General features: G+C 36.3%; 1 protein-coding gene across 5 annotated transcripts; it reads left to right on the top strand.

Moving 5' to 3' along the window:
* Positions 1 to 6,608: 6,608 nt before the first annotated feature.
* Positions 6,609 to 16,075, top strand: LOC129871019 (AMSH-like ubiquitin thioesterase 2). 5 transcript variants are annotated; one of them, XM_055945882.1, is made up of 10 exons: positions 6,609 to 6,804; positions 6,887 to 6,956; positions 7,404 to 7,628; positions 8,370 to 8,570; positions 8,752 to 8,841; positions 13,484 to 13,546; positions 13,638 to 13,712; positions 14,518 to 14,580; positions 15,575 to 15,627; positions 15,738 to 16,075. In XM_055945882.1, exons 4-10 carry the CDS (start codon positions 8,373 to 8,375, stop codon positions 15,907 to 15,909), a joined length of 714 nt encoding a protein of 237 aa, XP_055801857.1. In that variant the 5' UTR covers positions 6,609 to 6,804; positions 6,887 to 6,956; positions 7,404 to 7,628; positions 8,370 to 8,372; the 3' UTR covers positions 15,910 to 16,075. The 5 variants fall into 5 exon arrangements, with proteins under 5 accessions (XP_055801857.1, XP_055801856.1, XP_055801858.1 ...); XM_055945881.1 differs by lacking the exon at positions 6,887 to 6,956; XM_055945883.1 differs by lacking the exon at positions 7,404 to 7,628 and having other exon boundaries at positions 8,413 to 8,570.
* Positions 16,076 to 21,637: the final 5,562 nt, after the last annotated feature.

Below are 21,637 nucleotides of genomic sequence, written 5' to 3'. Positions count from 1 at the left end.
GGAAGAGGAAATTCATCCTTAGGGCATGTATTATTAAGATCTCTAAAGTCAACACAAACTCGTATTTGGCCATTCTTCTTTCTTACAGGTACAATGCTTGAAATCCATGTAGGATATTTGACTTCACGAATGAAAACTACTTCAATGAGCTTGTTAACTTCAGTTTCGATCAAAGGAACCAGTTCAGGTCTAAAGTGACGTTGCGTTTGTTTAACAGGACGAGTGCCTCATTTTACAACAAGACGATGAACTGCAACTTTAGGGTCTAACCCTGGCATCTCTTTGTAACTCCAAGCAAATACATCCCTAAATTCCATAAGCAGCTCAATATATTTCTTCTCTTCATCGTCATCCAGCGAAGCACTCACATATGTAGGCCTTATATCATCATCAACCCCAAGATTTACTTCCTTCAATGCATCAACAGTATTCTTTATCCCTTCCTCGAGTTCAGGTGGCGCATCTTCAGTATCCTCATCTTCTTGAGGATCACCATAATTAAAAGATATGTGATGGCATGCATGAATATCAACAAACCCATCATCAATTTTTGCATATAGTGGAGTACTTTCTTAATCACAAATTGTGATGTGATTTGATGATCCCACACTTTCTTCATTTTTATCTCGCTCCCTAGTGTGAACTATGGTATGAGTTCTTGCTCTTAGGACATCTCCATATGAAACTACAAGTTTTGTTTCTCGTCTCATTCTCGAAGGGATCAAACTGGGCTAATTCTTGGGTGAATTATGCTCCCGAGCATGCACCCATTCTTCCATTGTTCTATAATTTCCTTGGCGCTTGTATTTCTTCTTCATTGGTCCCAATCGATCAAACACTGAAATTTTTGGAGTTGATTCTATTAGCCGATCAGATGCAAAAACGTTAGAAGTCATGCACTAAGTCGATCAAACACAGAAGGCTTCTTGTTGAACATCATCGATTCTCCCACAGGGGTAATATAGTTGATGCTCATCCTTTTTATAGAGATTCGGACTAGTGACGGTTGTTTGTAACCCAAGCCTTCGTGCGATTGCTTGACATCATACCCTCTCTCTATCATCATCCTTTGAGTTGGATTTAGGCCATGATTTGCCCTTTCAATAACTTCATTTGGAAGCTTCCCTACTTTAGAAGCTTCATTGGAATTGTATCCTACTTTCACCAACAACTTATATGCATTCGGGTCAAAACCCTCATTTGTACGATTTTTAGGAAGTGATTCATGTGAATCATGATTCGATGGTCTGACAAATCCTTGTATCATTTTCGAAGGTGATTTGATTGCATCAATTTGCTTGATAGAGAATGTCAACTTACTACTCTGAAACTCAGAGGGTGGGATCTTGACTTTGTTTGTCTTTGGGACATAGTGAGAAACAGGAATCATTCTCTTACTTGAAGATGCCTCACTTGTCTTAGGTACTTTACTCATATCTGAAAGCGTTTTATCCTTTTCAATCATGACCCTCGCATTATCAGGTGCTATATCAACCCTTTTTGTGATATCAGCAGGTATCGCGTTATCAACTTTAACTTCTTTTGAAACATAATTCTTTAAGTAGAATTTTGCATCAGCAAAGTGCGCTTCCGTCTCTGTGAAAGGTTCATCATCAGCAACTACTTTCTTTTGAATCACATCTTCAAAGTATTTGAAACATTGATGGTAGGTGGACGGTACCACTTTGTTCTCATGTATCCATGGTCTTCCTAACAAGATATTATACGAGGTCTTTGAGTCAATAACATGCATCCATGCACTCGAACGCATATCCCCTATTGTTATATCTAATTTGACAGCACCAATGGCTCTCTGCCCTCCTTGGTTAAAACCTTGAATCATCAGACAACTTTCAGACAATTCATTTATCGGTATTCCAAGTTCTTTCACAGTACGAATAGGGAGAATATTGACCCCAGATCCATCATCCACCATGATCCTATTTACTTTATGTCCACGCACAAAACCTACCATATATAAAGGACGATTATGCAACACTTCACCCAATAAAAGATCATCATTAGTAAATGTAAACTTCGTATCACAAGTGTCCACTTCTTCTGAGTGAGGCTTTATAGGGCCTTCATGTGATGGAGGTAATGATGGTGATGAGCTTTTTACCATCGTCTCTTCTCTATCAATGTTACAACACGAGCCTTGGTGTCACGATGAGAAATCTTTTCACGAAACCAACTTGGCAAGAATTCCTCTAATGTTACCAGAGGACGTTACTTTTGATAGTAATTTCCCCCAACTCTTGACTTCTTCACATTCTTCTTTACCCTTTGAGTTTTAGGGGTAGGTGGATGGCACCACTTTATTCTCATCTTCGCTCTAGTCACTTGCTTATTTGGTTCTCTTTGCAAGCTCATTTTACGACGTCTTCGTCGTGTCACTAAAATCCATCCTTCATCATCAGTATAAGCACCGCAAGATTGGTTTTCCTCTAGAGGTTTATCTTCCCTTATTACTTCATTCATCAAAGGAACAAGCGATGATACGTTAACATCTATTGGTTTGAAGTCACCAAATTTAATCATCTTTGATGGTGATATGGCTAGGTCATCACCACTATCATGTATTTCGACAAAGTTGCGACGAACTATGGGGTCGAGTGAACCAAAAGTGACAGAGACTTGATTTGAACTCTCCTTCTCATCTTCAAGCAATATCTTTCCTTCACGGGCCAAGTCCATGATCTTTTCCTTAAAGATAAAACACTTTTCAATAGGATGGCCCATAAAACGGTGAATTTTGCAGTAATTTGGATCATTAGTCCTCCTAGCCTCATCTGGACGCTTCATTTCAGGTAGCTCAAAGAGTTTTAACGCTAGAAGCTCTTCGAAAATTGCTGGAACATCTGAGTCCAAGAAAGGATACTCTTTTGCCTGCATTTCCTTCAAAGTCAGCTTTCTACCAGCGTTATTCTGAAAATTCGTGGTCTTCACCCTTTGATTCTTGCTTAGATTTGTAGCCACTTTCAAAGGTACGGCATTAACACTCATCGACTCCTTGTTTCCAAACTTAGGTGCGGATTTTCCCCTTTCTTTACCTCCATTTGTCTTTTCCCTTGCGAGGCCCATAAATAATTAGTCCTTCAATCCCGCTTGCAGACATGCTCAACTCCATATCATGAGCACGTGTGGCTAGTTCTTCAAATGATTTGGGTTTAATACCCTGTAGGATATAACGAAGTCCCCAATGCATTCCTTGAATACACATTTCTATTCCGGAAGTTTCACTAAGCCTATCCTTACAATTGAGGCTTGCATTTCTCCATCGGTTAATGAACTTAATGACGGGTTCATCTTCCCATTGACGTGTATTTGTGAGTTCAACCATGCTCACAATACGCCTTGTGCTATAGAAACGATAAAGAAATTCATGCTCAAGTTGTTTCCAACTATCAATAGAGCCTGCCTTGAGATTCGTATACCAGTCAAAGGCATTTCCTAGTAAGGAGCGCAAAAATTGCTTGACCAGATAATCTTCATATGTTCCAGCGTTATTGCAAGTTTCAACAAAATGGGCAATGTGTTGCTTTGGATTTCCCTTTCCATCAAATTGTTGAAATTTTGGAGGTTGATAACCTGCAGGCATCTTCAAAACATCGATTCTTGAAGTGTATGGCTTTGCATACGTAAATGATGACTTTGAAGACACGTCATACTTATCTTTGATAGTTCCCATAATGAAGTCCTTTAGTTGATGAATGGGAATTCCTCCTTCAACAGATACTTGCAGCTCATCACCCACATTTATTTGCTTTGTAACTGAATCTCCCTTTTCTTGTATCATCGAACGTTTTCCAGGTGCATGACTTGAGTCCCCCTCTATAACATTCCCAACTCTGTCTGTCAACTTGACAATTCGATTATCTTGATCTTGCACATATTTTGTTAGACCTTCAATTGCCTTCGTCAAACTCGCCAGTTGTTCTTCAACAGTTGAGGTGTTAGTCATCATCGCTTGGATGGCCGTTATGGATGATAGAGCAAAGCATGGATTTTCCCTCAAACTAAAATCTGTCTGAAACAAGTTACGTGGAGTGACTGAGGCAGATCTAGTGATCAAGACATCATCTTCATCTTGAATAGTGCAATTCCTCGTGTTAAAAGGACTAAGTCGAGCCAACGTCTTTTCAACAATATCAGCTATATTCTCTCCTTCTTCCAATTCATTCGGAAAGAATCTTGCCCCCTTTGAAGATGAAAGATCAAAAATAGGAACTGATGCGGACGGCACTTGAAGTGCTTGTTGTCCTAGCAAGTTTGCTCTGTTCCTAGTGATGGGTCCCAAACTTCCCATAGTAGCATCCAGTATGTTCTCCACCTCAGAGGAAAACTTGGAATCAGTAGCCTTAGCAATAATAGTCTCGGAGTCAAACTTCTTAGATGCCATTTAAGTGTTTTTGAAGTTTGATGATCGATGTGAAGAGATGAGAGGTAGAGATTGTCCCACTGGGCGTGCCAAAATTTGTAAACAATAAATTTTCGAGCCGAGAAAAATAAATAATCAAGATCGGAAAATTTAGAGTAACAAAGTGTAATATTTGATTTCAAAATGTAGTGCGGATTACAATCTCTATGATAATCCTCTGATTCTTCAAATAATATGGAATATGTTGAACTTGAATTTGATTTAGAGTCAAGGGCTTAAGTAGCTTGATCTTGAATCTTCTTCTTCAAATTTGAATTTGAATTATTCGTCACGAACACTTGTATGGTTATGGCGAATAGTAAATGTGAACAAGTAACTTGATCTTGATCTTCTTGATATTCTTCTTCGTTCTTCGTTCTTCGTTCTTGATCTTGAACTTGAACTTGAATTTGAATTTGATTACTTGAACTTTGTAGCTTTGTAGATAATTTGCGGTCTTTGATCCACGAGCTCTCTTCTTGCTTCTTGTTCTTCAAAAAAACCCCTTTCAGAATAATGAGGACCCCTATTTATAGTTGTAGGGAGTGGTATGAGGGTGTGATTTGATTGGTCGGTTTGAACTGACCAATCAGATTTCTTTGGTGAAGAGTTTTAATTTGGTTGGTCAGAACATGTCATATATACACGTGGCATTATTCTAGTGGCTTATTTAATTTGACTTAGATTGCCACATAACTTCGACATGTGACATGATTTTAGTGGCTTATTTAATTTGACTTAGATTGCCATATAACTTTGACACGTGGCATGATTTTAGTGGCTTATTTAATTTGACTTGGATTACCACATAATTTTGGCACATGGCATGATTCTAATGGCTCCTTTAATTTGACTTGGATTGCCATATAAATTTGACTCGTGGTGTGATTTTAGTGGCTCATTTAATTTGACTTGAATTGCCACATTATTTGGACTATTTTTTTTGAATTTAATATAGTCTAAATTAATTTATGGATTTAAATCCAATATAATTCTAATGTTTACACATTCCATTAAAAATTTGTAATTGTACTTCTTCTCTTCATATGTTTTGAAATTCACATTAAATACTTATATAATTTTCTATGTTAAAAATATGTTTGAATTGACTTTTGACTTTTTTTTCTTCAAAATCAAGTGCTTATAAGCACCTTTTTTATTTACTCAAATATTCTAAAAGTGCTTAAAACTATTTTAGATTAAAAACACCTAAAATAAGTCAATTCAAAGAGGCTCTAAGATTATCAATAAGTTAAATTACTCATAAATTTAATTTAACGATTAAATTCCTTTAGATAGCTACTTAACTTGTTTCATGTATCAGATTCATAATCCACTTGTAAGGTTTTACACAATGAAAACTTATTATAAGCTTCTTAAAAAAAGTGTTATCAATCTCTATATTGATTGATTCCATCAACTAGCTTTTGTTTCACCAATATACACTATTATCATCAAATCTACTAGGCATTATGATCCATCTCGTGATATTACCTTTTAATAAATTAAAATAAAGATTAACATATATAATTCTTAATAATTATATCAAAATTGAGAGTACAAGTACATTTAACAATTTTGAAAATATAATTTTGGTTAGTCTAAAATATTTAATCTCTATTTGTTCTTGTTTAATACATACAAAATTCACTGGTACAAGAAGTTAAAAATTTACCATTCTCATAATCAAGGCAATTTGACTTTAATCTCGTGCTAAAATAGTTTGTCAAAATTTTTATTTACAATTATAAATAATAACTTTTAACTTATAAAAATCGATGATTTCTTTTGTGTATACACCAAATTATGTACTATATAAGTTGTTGACACATATATACCAAAAAATGATTTATTTAATGAAATATTTAATTGAATTAAATAAATACATAAATAATTATTTCATAAAAAATATTATAATTAAACGCATGATTAATAGTATATCATAACAAATACATGATTTATATTATTCACACATATCTATTAAAAAATATATCAACAAAATATTTATACAATAAAATTTTAGAATTTAACTTGAAATTGAATTTCAGAATTTTTTAGAATTTGAAAAACATTCATTTTAAATTATTCATAAAAAATAAAAGAAAAACTCTAAATTTATATTCATGATCAAATACAATTTTAATTTTCAAATATTATTTTTTATAATAAAAATTATTTTTTAAAATTTTATAATATGAAGCATGAAAATAACCCCTTAGTCAGTAGTCACAGAGGCATGTTTTTGATAGGGACATTCGGGTAGGGTTGACTTGATGATGAGGCGATACTTTCATGTCCTTCGTTGATACTAAAGCTAAGATGAAAAGAAGCAAGAATAAATTACAGAAAGACAAAGGAGAATTCACCATCAACTTTCTTATCAGGTTTTCTCTTCCACCCCGTATTTGTTTATTTTGTTTTTTTACTTGTGTTCTTTTGTCAAAGGTTATTTTATACTGTTTTCAGTTTCCTGAATAATGAAATGATTTCCCATGTCCAAGATTATTCAGCTGCTCTTCTATTGGAATGGTGTTAAGTGAGTTATCAGCTTTAAATCTTGAAAATCTTTACTATTTGGAGTAATAGTGACTTAGAGATTTCACTAAGGGATTCAGCACTACTGTATATACATAAAAGAAAATTGATCTTGAATATACAGTGTGCCTTTCCGGAGAATCCTCTTTGCCCTTTACCATAAGGAATTTTGTGTATGTCCATTTGATTTACAAAATTGTAAGTAATAATAATGATTAATTTGCTATTTATATCTATACCTTTCTTGACGTATTCCACCTTCTGTTGGATCATGAGACTTTATGATTAGAATGTGAAGGGGGTAAAAAAATAGATGTGACTTTCAATATTAGACTTGGATACTATATCTTGTACTCGACTAACAAAACCAAAAAAATGATTCAATTGGTGTCATAAAGAGTAATATTTCTGATCCTTATATACCTTTAACTATGAGCTCATTGTTCAGGAGATGTGAGTGGTGGAAACGAAGATGTTGAGATGGATGTGTGGACATACTAGGAGCGATAGAATTAGAAATGAGGATATCTGGAACAAAGTGGGAGTGACCTTCGTGGCGGACAAGATGAGGGAAGAGAAACTGAGATGGTTTGGCATGTGAAGAGGAGGTATGCAGATGCCCAAGTAAGGAGCTGCAAGAGGTTGGATACAATGGGGTTGCTGAGAGGCAGAAGTAGGCCGAAGAACTATTGGGAAAAGGTGATCAAGCAGGATATGATGCATCTTTAGGCTATTGAGGACATGACCTTAGATAGGAGAGTATAAAGGTCGCATATTAGGGTAGAATGTTAGTAAGTAATGGATAAATGTTTTTGTTTTTCGAGGGTTTAGACCTGTTGGTGTTTGTCATTGTACTAGCTGTATTATTGTAGTTCTTGCTTTTGATATCTATCATCGTCTATTGTTTACCATGTTTCATTTATAGCACTATTTTATTGTGCTTGTTCCTTTCTTGTAGGCTTTTCAATGCTTTCCTTGTTAGTTGCTATGTTTTCTACATTGCTTTCTTCTTCTTTATATTTGGATTTGCTGCTCTTGATCCGAGGGTCTTTCTGAAACAACCTATCTGCCTCTACGAGGTAGTGGTAACGTCTGCGTACACTGTATCCTCCCCAAACCCCAATGTGGGATTAAACTGGGTATGTTGTTGTTGTACTAATGCAGACCTTTGCATACTTTGGTTAGTAATGCAGGCCTTTGTGAAAAGCAGATGAAAAGTCTGATTATTCCTAGATGTTGTGTAAACCTTTTTTGGATTACAGTTTTTACATGGCTTGCTGCATTGATCTGTCAATATTTGATACCTAGAGTAGCATAAGCTTGCTTTTGGTATTTAGTGTTGCTAGGTAACTTTTGCATCGAAATGGTCAGCAAGTCTGAGCACAGTCTGACTTCTGTCTTGAACTCCTTGTAGTTTATGGCTGGTGGAGTATGTTTCCAGACTAATGTGCATACAGTTTCACAGACTTCTCCTTCTCCGGGAATCTCCTTGATACACGATTTTCCTCATGAAGCTGAAATCTCAAGTGTCTCAAGTACTAATTCATCAAGTGGACCTTCAAATTATCCTCACAATGTGCAGGTAGCATTTGGGCCTCTCAATGATGTGCATATAGTAAGTACTCAACTTATTATGCCTTCTGAAATATAACCGAGCAACTTTGACCAGCAGTAGCCTAAATACTTTGCTTCAACTATTTCCTTCCCATGGTACCACAACCCAGGGTGCCGTACAGAGCATACAAGGTCATGCATGATAATAAATCCTTGACAAGGTAACACTTTGTTTTTCTTAGCCAACAAGTTTGATGGAGAATTTTCTGGAAATCGCCAGCGACAACACTAAGAAGGATATAGAGACCTGTGGAGTTCTTGGTGCCATCATTGTAAGATCACTACTATTCATTTTGCTTTCTTGATGATACTTTAAGATCATATTTGAATGATGAGTAACACCGAGTGCTCTAGATTTTGCATTTATTATGACTGGTTATGGAAATTTTAAGTGATGGATTGTAGAATGTCAAACCTGTAAATTTTTAATTAAAATGTTCTGTAGCATTTGGCATCAAACCTTTTCATTACTTACCATGGAAAACGATATGAATCAACGTATACATTTCAGTAAATTTGTTCCATTTGAAGTAGTATTGGTTCTTTGAGCTAAAGACTACTGGAGTTCTCCATCTCTGCTTGATTATCATATCCTTTCAATACGAATCCAAGCGAGAGCTCATTCTAGCGTTGAATAAAAACCATATTCTGTTCTGATACTATTAAATTATTAGGACACAAATTTTAACTGTTCTATTGAAATTTAAACTACATCCATTGGCTAACTAAACAGCAAGAAACTGGTTTTTAAGTCTTAACATATTGTCTCTAACATATTTAAATACACCAATGTTTGTTTTCAGTACACACAATGTTTGTATCTTCTTTTATCCCTTTACAGATCTTCAAGCTTTTAAGTTAAAAAGTCTTCAAAAGTACTTGTATTATGTGATCAATTCCTGGATGATCTTGAGATCACCGATGCACTTTCTCCTAATCTTCTGCTTTTCCAAAGTACTCGAGTGCTGATGATGCTGGATTGTTGAGTGACTAGTTGTAATTGTTAATACTAATCCTACAAGTAGAGCTGTCAAAATGGCCTCGGCCCATGAGGTTGGTCCAACCCAACCCTCTAATTAAGTGGGGTTGGGCTAAATTTTTTCAGCCCATTTAGGAACGAGACTTTATAGCCCAACCTCATTTGGCCCACCAACCTCATAAGCTCAACCCGCGAGCCTCAGAGGCCAGCCCGTGGGTCGTGAATTTTAAAAATAATTATTATATATATTTTAAGTAGTGTTATTTTTTGTCAAATCTTCAGCAACTAGGCAATTGAAGGTAATAACTATGAATCTTAGACATCTTTTAGTTTTGTGTTTATGCCTAATTTTTCGTTTCTCCTTTCTTGTCAAGTTTATAAAAAAAAATGATCATGTGATGTATGTTGTTCTGATGAATCCTATGAATGTTGACTGTTGTATCTTGCCTATTCTGTTGTTTTGTAAGTATTCCACTAAAGTGTGTGCAACTCATAGACATGTGAATTTTTGACGTATTGATGTTGTGTTCATTAATGTTCGATAATCTTTCTAAGAGGCCAATGTTGTCCATCTTTTGATTGAAGGGTTAATCCGTCCCAACCTGTAACCCGCTTAGGGCTAGATTGGGCTGCTATTTTATAGGCCCTTTAGTCAAAAGGGTCAGGCCGTCCTAACCCATTTAACTCGCTAGCCCTTTAGGGTTGGGTTGGGCCAGCCCATTTTGACAGCTCTACTACAAGCTATAGGGAATGATAGTAGAGATTAGGTAGTGGAGATAAAGCACCAGAAAATTTTATGAGTAATCATATTAACTCAAAAGAGGAAAGGAAGTTCTCGTAGACTTCGGCGAAATTTCCTACAACATGTGAATTGCTTCACTCTAAAGGGAAAACAAGGTATTTGTGACATATCAGAATAATACATCTAAAGTATATCCTATGCTTTTGATGGAAATTTCTCCTTTTGGATGTAAATCATTTAAATATTACAGCTGGTAATAGTTGAGCGGAACCTAGAAGAACAGAACTAGTGATGCATAGGCTGATATGGATATTCTTCCAAGGTGAGTGAGGGACTGTCTCAAATTGAAGTACTAAGATTGGGCTTGGAGAATGGTCTCTCACTATGACAAGCCTCCAAACTATACAACTGGTGACAGTTGAATGGAGCTCTGTGAAACAAAACTAGTGATGCATAGGCTGATTCAGATGTTGTGCAAGTAACTGTCTCAAATTAAAGTGCTTTGGTTGGGTTAGAGAATGGTCTCTCACTGTAACAAGCCTATAATTCAAGCCTCCAAGGTATGCAACTCTTATGTTCCATCAAGGAATGCAACTAGTACCATGGTAGTGGTTGAGGAAGCTGCAATTTACATTACATCATTGAGATTGATCTCCGTTTCTTGTGTGCCAAGCATGTTTCACCAAGTTACTCTCTTTTGACATTCTATGAAAGATTATCCGATTGTTGCCACATAATCTGCTCTACTTCGCATGAGATTGTCATGCCCCAAATCCGACCCTGGTGCAACAGGCATCTGATGCTATGGAACTACATCGGAGCAATAGATATAATTGATCACATGGTTGTGGGTTTCCCCATCATTTTGAATTACTTAAGTTTATTAATTCAATTAAACATAATTAAGACAACAATTAAAATCAAAGAAACATAAATGATACAAAGCAGAAGTTATAATATAAATGTCAACTAGCGAAGTAGCATGCCTCATAAGTCAAGCAATAACTTTTAAGTATTACCCCCAACACAATCTCTATCTATGGAGCCCGCTAACTCGAGACGCAACTTGAAAGTCTAATAAAGCAAGTAAAATAGTCAATGACACCCACGAACAAGAATGTAGGCTCACCAAAAGTTTGATAAATAGCAAGTCCCTCTCAGGTGTCTCATAAAGCTGGAACATGCTCCTCCTCGTTACCTGACGCACCACCAAAAGAACGATTGTATACCTGAGTACTGGGTTCTCAGTGACTATCACTGGGGCAAGAGTTATCATAAATAAAGAATAATGATAATAATAATAATAGGTAAAGTTGTATTAGTGAAATGGTTAAAAACTAGTGATAGAGTAAATCATGAGATTCAATAAAGCCAATCATGAAGAAATAGTCAATTTCAAGTCATTATGTTCAAAAATCACGTTAGACTGTTCAAGGCCAACACGTTAGATAGCTTGTCAACTGGCAGACAGAGGGAAAACCAGAAAGTAAATACATGCCAGCTCAGGGGCAAACTAAAGATGGGACACCCATAGATAGGATGCCATTGCTTCGAAAGCAATGCACTGGGGCTACCAAGCTCAGAGGTCAATCATCCAACTGACACAACGTTGCGTTAGGAACTATAACGTCTACTCGTCCTTTGGAATAGCTCAACTAGCCCATACAGGCCCAAACACAAATAGTAGCAATCATGGGATATTAGCCAAAATCTTTCAAAAATCATCTTTACATTAATAGAGGTATAGCAAGTCATTCTTCAATTTAGAAACCATGTTTAAAGTCTTTAAATCGTGTTTCAAATAAGTGGCTCATGCATAGAGAAAAAGTATATTTTCAAAGATCAGCATTTTAAAGATCATCACTTTAGAAATCAAGTTTAACAAAATCCCATTCATGTTGGAAAACACATTATCATACATATAACATAATTTAAATCAAAGTAAGACGACTCAATGTGAGCTTGTCCTGCACGCATACAGTCTATAACATAATTTAAATCAAAGTATGACGACTCCATGCGAGCTTGTCCTGCACGCATACAGTCTATTCAAAACCTCTTTGTAGTCAAAAGTATGTTCAAAAAGAGACATATCTCAATCCCACTAATACACCTCACGCGCAAACCCTGATGTTCAACAATCGATCTCTAGAGTTCGTCCTCATAATGTCTTTTTAAAGCTACTTAATCGAGTGCTTGGGATCTATGGATCGGATGATAATTTGCATGTTAATTCGCAATAAAATGATGTTATTATCACGAGGATTGAGTAAGAACTCACCTTAGATGTTTGAAATAAGCCCTAGGGTGTTTTCTCTCCAATAAGGTCGTCCAAAGTGAAGGGGAGCAAAAATTCTCGATCTAAAACGTATTTAGCTGACCGGGAAGAGTAGGTCAGCACGCCACGATGACCATCGCGCTGAACCTGGCACCACGCCCAGCTGTCCTTCTCGGTGACTCATTGCATGGCCACTGCACCTCAGTAAAGGTTTTTGGCACCCCACACTTAGAATATTTTCCGACCATTCACTTCTACACATTCACCATGCCGCACTGCCCATCATGGTGACTTTCAGTGCAATGGGCACCGTTCAACATTGCCCATTTCTCAAACACTTAGAAGAATTAATTTTCAATGCTCGATTTATAGTAAAATACTCAAAACCTTTTGTAAGGAGTTCCGATTGGCTATGGTTCGAAGTGTTCCTAACTCGATTTCCTTAATTAGGATAGGTATCTCACCTCCCACACTAAATTATTCATGATCCAGTTTGAATCACACGCATTTAGCTAGTTCAAACATAATCTTTACTAACATAACCTGTACTTACGGAGTGTTACATAGATGTTATCCTTGTGGCAGTAGTTATTGTTCCATCTCTGAAGCACCCTTCAATGTTTGTAGTGATGACTTCTTGTGAAGTAGAAAGTACACAGATCATTCAGTGGATTCAGTGGCTGTATTATGTAACTTTGGTCCTATTTTTCTATTAGAATCTTTAGGAGATGCTTTCTAGGATCATGTTCATTGGCAATTGTTTTATTTATATTGGGGCATCATCTATGCGTCTGTTCAATGACACCTTCCTGCAAACTTTTCTTCCCCTTTTGTCATTGAGAATGTTAGGGTAGATTGAAACTGAATTTTTCATCCACTGACTTTTTGGCAATTTTCCTCTTATCACTCATGCAGAAAGATGACACATTTTATATTACCTCTCTAATAATACCAAAACAAGAATCAACCTCCAATTCTGTAAGTAATTAAACATTTGAAAATTGTTTCTTTATTCATGGACAATTTGGTAAGCAGAACAAGATTCTAACTTACTTGTACTTACTGCTAGTGTCAAGCCGTACAAGAGGAAGAGATGTTTGCCATACTACATGAACAATCCCTCTTTCCAATTGGATGGATTCATGTAAGTTCTCCTCTTTCTCAGTTTCCTTTAATGTGCTTCGTATATATTTGGATGGGATTTCTCTATAGAAGTCCTATTGTAATGCTCCTTAATTCTAAATTAAGGTGATAAATAATTGAAAAAGAGCTGAGTTTTAAGCGACTTAATGCATTTGGCGTCAGACCTGTACATTACTTGTTGATGACGAACATGCTGCAAGCTCTGGTTTGAGTTTCTTTTATCTTCCATAAAATGATGTCCAAGGGTTTTTCTGAGACAGGTAACATATTGTTTATCAGCACAAAATTGTGCTGGCAACTTTAATGCGCAAAAGAAAAAGCCTATGTACATTGACATTCAAGAGTTTAAGAACCTTTAATCTGTTCATATGGGACTTTATGTTCTGTAACTTGAATAATATCGAGATTATTAAATATGTAAGAAAATCCTGAACTTCAACATTATAGAATCTTCAGAGCATGTGTTAGAGCTAGTATTCCCATTCTGGACCAGTAACTAAGATGTATCTACCATTATATGTTTTGAGTTTTGACAGGGATTATTTTTCTGTGTTGTCAGCTTCATCTTTAATAGTACACTTTAAATTTGAACTGGCTAGATCAAATTGATTGTCAAGTTCAATACTCTTATTTCTATTATCCTTAAGGTAATAACTAAAAACATATAATTGAAAATCAACTTTTATTGCCATTGGCTTCCTTTTTTGTACTTTCCTCTGTCTTATCCACATGTTTCAGTAATGACATAGCTAAGGGCATGTAGCTTGGCATAACTTAATGTGTGACCCTTCTATTATTTTCTCCAGACACATCCATCTCAGAGCTGTTTCATGTCATCGATCGACTTGCACACTCAATATTCATATCAGGTACGTTTACTCCTGATGGATTTATACCTTTGTGCATTTCATTATTGGAGATGATTAAAATATCGAGAATTTAATGGATGGGGTTACTTCATTCTGTAAGATTGTGATTGATAGAACCGTGTTACAGGTATAACTTGTGGTACTAGATATGATTGGAATATCTGAAAGTATTTCTGTAATTATAAATAATAGGTGTGTCAGACTAAGAAAATGCTCCTTTTGTAGGTTCCACACTTCCATTTACAATTAAAACTAAATATTTGTACTTCATAAAAAAAAACTGAATAATTGTATCACTGAAATCAGCATAGTTCCACTATTTTTGGAAACACTGAAGAAGAAGGTAGGCAAACGAAAACTATAGTGCAATGCGCGATTTAGGAGGTGTCCTTTGGTATTTGGACGGCAGAAATTTAAATCTGAAATATTTGGAGTTCACATTTTTATGCTGCACTTTTAAACAGGAGAGATCAAGAAACTCCGCCTACCAGATGAACATTTGGTCGTTGCTTAGTTACTTTTGAAACACTAACCTTGATTAATTGTGAATAGGGTGTCATACTCGCTTTTATGTGCTATAAATTTAGAAGAGCAAATTTAAATGAAATTAGCAGTCTGATACTTCTTTTTTTTTTCCTTTTCCAATTTTACCATCCATCTGTCAACTTAATAGTTCACTTTAACAACTTCAATTTATAGGACAATGTCGCAACTTCAAATATGCACCTATGTCCATTTGGAATTGAACTCATCAAGCCATTTCTTGCGTTAGACTGTTGAAAAGTCACATAAATGATATCAACTAAAGCAGTTTTCTTAACATTCTACATTTAACATATTGCATTCACCTATGTGCTTTGTTTTAGCATTACTTCCCAAGATTTTCCACTAAATTCATGTGAAGTTATTTTGCTGCAATACACTTTGGCCTTATAATAATTTACCTCCGTGTTTTTTGGCAATATTTTCTCACTTTCTGATATTTATTTTTTAGGTCATGGTACATGAGGCTATTGGAATTGTCATGGCTCCTACCGATACATCAAGGTCTTGTCCTTGTTCTTTGCTCATTTAGTGTAGGAGTACTTGTCAAGTTAACAGTAGTTTGAAACACAGAGATAGCCATAACCTGTTTATCTTTATTTGGAATGTGTTAGGGCATACGGAATATTCCGGCTATCTGACAGTGGAATGAAAATCCTCAAGGACTGCCTAGAAAAAGGATTTCATCTTCATAAAGAACCAGTTGATGGGAGTCCCCTCTACGGGGATTGCTCCAATATCTATATTAATTCATGTCTAAGACTAGAGATATTTGATTTACGATGACTGGATGAAGTAGCATTTATGTCCTGTTGAAATAGCTAAATAAGACTTCTGGTTTGAAATGCAATCAGATTGTCAAAACTATAGTGATAAAGTGCTAGTAACTATTGTACTGATTAAAGAAAAATAAAAATAAAATAGTTGTGGTGTTGGTGGAGGCTAAATTGAATCTTACACTCTCTGTAGTATAGTGGCACAATTGAATCATGTTGTATTTTGTAAGGGTAAATCTCATCTGCTTTTATTTAATTATTGCCCAGGGGCCGATTTATTAAGTGCCAAGGGGTGTCGCGTAATACTGCTCCCTTGGAAACATTTACTATTAACTATATATAATTAAAGGCAAAAGAAAATTTAGAGGCTATTATGTATAAATTGACACTATTTGACAAAGATGCGAGCAGCATAGTCGGTTAGGCGTTTCAAAGTCACATGTGGGGTTGTAGGATTGAATATTTCCCCTTTCACCTAATATGTTGTTTAGCAATCGGTGCTCTATAAAAAATATCGGGACAATTTCAAATATATATAATAAATTAATTAGTTTATAAAAAATATAGTCATGTTTTATCTATATAAAAAATAGCCAAAATCATAGAAAATATACAGTAGCTATACAATATAGCTTGTCAAAAGTGATAAAAAGTATACATTGACTATACAATATAGATTACTTATATATGATCTATACATTGAATATACATTATGATACACTCAAAAACTGACTATACATGAAATATACACTGAATATACATGCCTATACAACGAATGATCAGTTTTTAGTAATTACTTTTACCGAATGGTCATGTGGCTTAATTATCCCAAAAATATATTCAATAGGCCCCATCTGGTACAGTGTTGTAATGGCAGAAGTGGGTGTTATAAATGTGGTCAGTTGGGTCACTTTTTGAGAGACTGTTCGATGTGAAAGCAAGGTAATAGGGGCGTTAAGTCCTAGACTTCATCAACAACTCTAGCGAGCAGGGTTGCCAAAAAGGGTCCTAAACCAAGAATATGTGGAGGTTCAAACTATCTGTATGCTATGTCTAGTCGCCAGGATCAGGAGAACTCTCTCGACATCGTTACTGGTATGCTAAATGTCTTCTCCTCATATGCTTATGCTTTACTTGATCTAGGTGCTAATTTTTTCTTTGTGACTCCTTACATTGTCATAAAGTTTTTTTTTTCCAAACAACTTCGAGAGCCTTTCAGTATTGCTATTCCTATTGATGAATCTATTTTGGCTAAAAGAGTTTATAAAAATTGCATCATTTCAGTTTATCATAAATACACCACAACTGATTTAGTTGAATTAGATATGGTGGATTTTGATATCATTCTAGGCATGGGCTGGTTGTATTCCAGTTATACCTCAATCGGTTATAAGAGTCGAGTAGTAAAGTTTAAGTTTCCAGATGAGCCAGCTGTAGAGGGGAAAGGTAGTCCAACAGTACCTACAGGTCATTTTATTTCATACCTTAAGGCTAGAAAGTTAGTGTCCAAGGAGTGTATCTATCATATAGTCAAAGTTAGAGACTCTAGTGTTTAGACACCACCTCTTCAGTCAGTTCTAGTTGTGAATGAGTTTTCAGAAGTCTCTTCCGACGATCTTCCCAAAATCCCTCCTGATAGGGAGATGACTTTGGAATCGATATCCTTACCTATACTCAAACCAACTCCATTATGTCATATAGAATAACTCGAACTGAATTGAAGAGTTTAAAAAACAGTTGAAAGATCTCCTTGCTAAGGATTTGATCAAGCCGAGTGTCTCGCCTTGGGTTGCTCCTATCCTTTTCGTAAAAAAGAAAGATGGTTCCCTTAGGATGTGTATAGATTATCTCCAGTTGAAAAAGGTTAAATAAAGAATAAGTATACCCTTCCTAGAATCGATGACTTGTTCGACCAGCTTTAAGGTGCCACTTCTTTCTCTACGATCAACCTCAGATTCAACTATCATCAGTTGAAAGTGAGAGAAAGTGACGTCCTTAAGACAACCTTTATGAGCCGTTATGGTCACTTCGAGTTCCTTGTTATGTACTTTGGTTTGATTAGTGCTACTTCAACATTCATGGGTCTCATGAACAAAGTGTTTAAGTAGTATTTGGATACATAAAATGCATGCATCAAATGCGTTTTATGTACAATTTCCTGCGCTATGTCAAATTTCACCAGATTTGAGTTCAGCTTGAGCTCGGGAAATTTTGTACTATCAGGGAACAGCTCCGCGACGTGCCTTGGTCGCGGAGTCTTCTATTTTGCGCATTTCTTGAAAATCCCATGTGGCAAAAAACAATCCTAAAAAATCCACCAAAACCATTTCCCCCCTACTTTACCTTATAACAGTACATTCCAACCTTCAAAACACATGGGACCTTACAATATCTCCCCCTTGGGAACATTTATCCTCGAATGAGACAAGACTTAGCATGTATAGTGTAGAGAGTAAACTAACAACCCATCATGAATGAAATAGTGCAATTTTAAGACATCGTTCAAAAAACATTTCATAATTATGCGTGCATATGACAGTAAAAATTAAAATGCAAGGATTTCAAGTAATTGAGGAACGACAACTTAATACCTTAGGCTTGAGTAGAGTGAAAGAGATATGGGTATCACTTCATCATATTCGATTCCGCTTTCCATATAGTACTTTTGACTTATTGATTCCTCTAAAGGACTTTGATGGATACAACTTCCTTATTCCTCAACCTCTTGACTTGCCGGTCCAAAATTTCAATCGGAACCTCTTCATAGGTCAAGTTTTCTTCGACATGCACTACTTCTAAAGGCAAAATAGAACTTGGATCACCCATACACTTCCTTAACATAGGCACATGGAATACCAGATGAACCATATCCATTTCCAATGGCAAATCCAACTTATACACAACCTTGCCAACACATCTCAAGATCCTATATGGCCCCACATACCTAGGGCTCAACTTTTCCTTCTTGGGAAACCGAACCACACTCTTCATGGGTGAAACCTTCAAGTAAAACCAATCATTCACACTAAACTCAAGATCCCTTCTCCTAGTATTAGAATAGGACTTTTGGCAGCTTTGAGCTGTCTTCAACCTTTCCCTAATGACTCTCACCTTTTCCAAAACATCAAGCACCAAATTGGGACCCAACAAGGTCATTTGGCCACTTCGAACCAACCAACTGGAGACCTACATCGTCTCTCATACAAAGCCTCAAACGGCTCTATCTCAATACTTGAGTGATAACTATTATTGTAAGAAAACTCAATACGTGGTAGATGGTCATCCCAACTTTGTTTGAACTCCAACACATAAGCCCTTAAATATCCTTTAGTGTTTGAATTATCCGTTCGGCTTGCCCATCAGTTTGAGGATGGAATGCAGTACTTAGATTCACTTTGGTACCAAGACCCCTTTGAAATAATTTCCAAAAGTGAGATGTGAATTGGGTACCACGATCCAAAATTATCGATAATGGCACACCATACAACATTACCAATTCCCGAATATATAACTTAGCATAATCCTCGATACTATAAGATGTCTTGACCAGTAAAAAGTGAGCTGACTTTGTCATCCTATCAATAATCACCCAAATTGAGTCATGGTGTTTCCGAGTAAGAGGCAAACCCACTACAAAGTCCATGTTCACATCTTCCCATTTTCAAGTGGAGATTTCAATGTCTTGTGCTAGGCCACCCAGCCTTTGCTGTTCGACCTTAACTTGTGGGCAATTTGGACATTCAACCATAAACTTTGCTATTCATTTTTCATGCCAACACACCAATATTTTTCCTTTAAATCTTGGTACATTTTGGTAGAACTGGGTTGAATAGAATATGAGGAATTATAAGCCTCTTTCAAGATCAAACTCCTTAGGCCTTCCATATTCGGAACACACAACCGACCTTGGTAGTTAAGTACCCCATCTCCCCCTTGTAAAAAGACTTCTACTTGCTTCTCTTTCACCAATTTTATCATCTTTACCAATGTTGGATCATGGTCTTGTTTTGACTTAACATCTACTAGCAAAGATTATTTGGACCTATTTTGCACACACATGCCACCATCATCGGAATCACTCAATTTCACTCCCAATCTAGCCGGCCGGTGAACATCCCTTACCAACTCCCTCTTATCTTTATCAACATAAGCCACACTCCCCATAGAGACCCTACTAAGCGCATCGATAATAACATTGGCCTTACCGGAATGATAATGCATACTCATGTCATAGTCTTTAAGGAGTTCAAGCCACCTCCTTTGCCTTAGGTTGTGGTCCTTTTTGGTGAACACATATTGGAGACTTTTTTGATTGGTAAATACATCTACATGTACCCCATAGAGGTAATGCCTTCAAATATTTAGAGCAAACATAACAGCCGCTAACTCAAGATCATGGGTAGGGTAGTTACGCTAATGTATCTTCAATTGCCAAGAAGCATAGTCTATAACCTTGCCGTTTTACATCAAAACACAACCCTAACGACCCTCTAAGCATCACAATATATAACAATACCTTCTATACCTTTCGATTGAGTCAAGATAGGAGTGGAGGTAAGTCGATCATTTAAAGTTTAGAAACTCCTTTCACACTCATCCGTCCATAGGAACTTTTCCTTCTTTGGGGTCAATTTCATCAAAGGAGATGAAATAGAAGAAAACCCTTCAATGAACCTTCTATAATACCCGGTTAGACCCAAAAAGCTCCTAATATCCGAGGGAGACAATGGTCTAGGACAATTTTGTACCGTATCTATTTTCTTAGGATTAACTTTGATCCCATCACCGGAAACTATGTGACCAAGGAACACCACCTCTTTCACCCAAAACTCGCATTTACTAAACTTGGCAAACAATTGCCTATCCCTCAAGGTTTGAAGTACAATTTTCAAATGATTCTTATGTTCTTCCTCACCTTGAGAGTAAATTAAGATATCATCGATGAAGACCATTACAAACGTATTAAGGTAGGGTTTTAATACCTTATTCATTAGATTCATAAAAACCGCTGGTGCATTCGTCAACCCAAACGACATCACCAAAAACTCAAAGTGGCCGTACCTTATTTGAAATGCTATCTTGGGAGTGTCACTCTCTCACCCTTAGTTAATGATAGTAGGAACGGAGATAAATCTTTAAGAAATGACTTTCCCCTTATAATTGGTTAAACAAACCATCTACCCTAGGAATTGGATATTTATTCTTAATATTTACCTTGTTCAATTGACGGTAGTCTTTGCACATCCGAAGTGACCCATCCTTCTTTTTCACAAATAACACGGGAGCACCCCATGGTGAGATACTTGGCCTTATGAATCCTTTTTCCAATATGTCATTTAGTTGTTCCTTTAGCTCCTTTAGTTTTACTGAGGCCAATCGGTAGGTTGGAATAGAGATAGGTTGGGTGTCGGGGAGAGGATCGATACTAAAATCAACTACCCTTTTGGGAGGGACACCGGGAAGGTCATTGGGAAATTCATTAACCACAGAAACAGACTCAAGAGAAGGACTTTCTGAGTTGACATCCCTAACCCTCAAAATATGGTAGATGCAACCCTTAGAAATCATTTTTTGGGCCTTAAGACAAGAAATGAACCTACCCTTTACTACTGAATCATGATCTTTCCATTCAAGAATAAGTTCACTTGGGAATTGAAACTTGGCTGTATGAGTTCTATAATCTATAGAAGCATATGACGTATGCAACTAATCCATCCCAAGAATAATATCAAAATCTA

Source organism: Solanum dulcamara, chromosome 10 (assembly GCF_947179165.1).
Source record: "Solanum dulcamara chromosome 10, daSolDulc1.2, whole genome shotgun sequence".
Lineage (NCBI taxonomy): Eukaryota > Viridiplantae > Streptophyta > Magnoliopsida > Solanales > Solanaceae > Solanum > Solanum dulcamara.
Note: the sequence above shows the minus strand (reverse complement) of the source record. Positions and strands in the feature narration are given on the sequence as shown.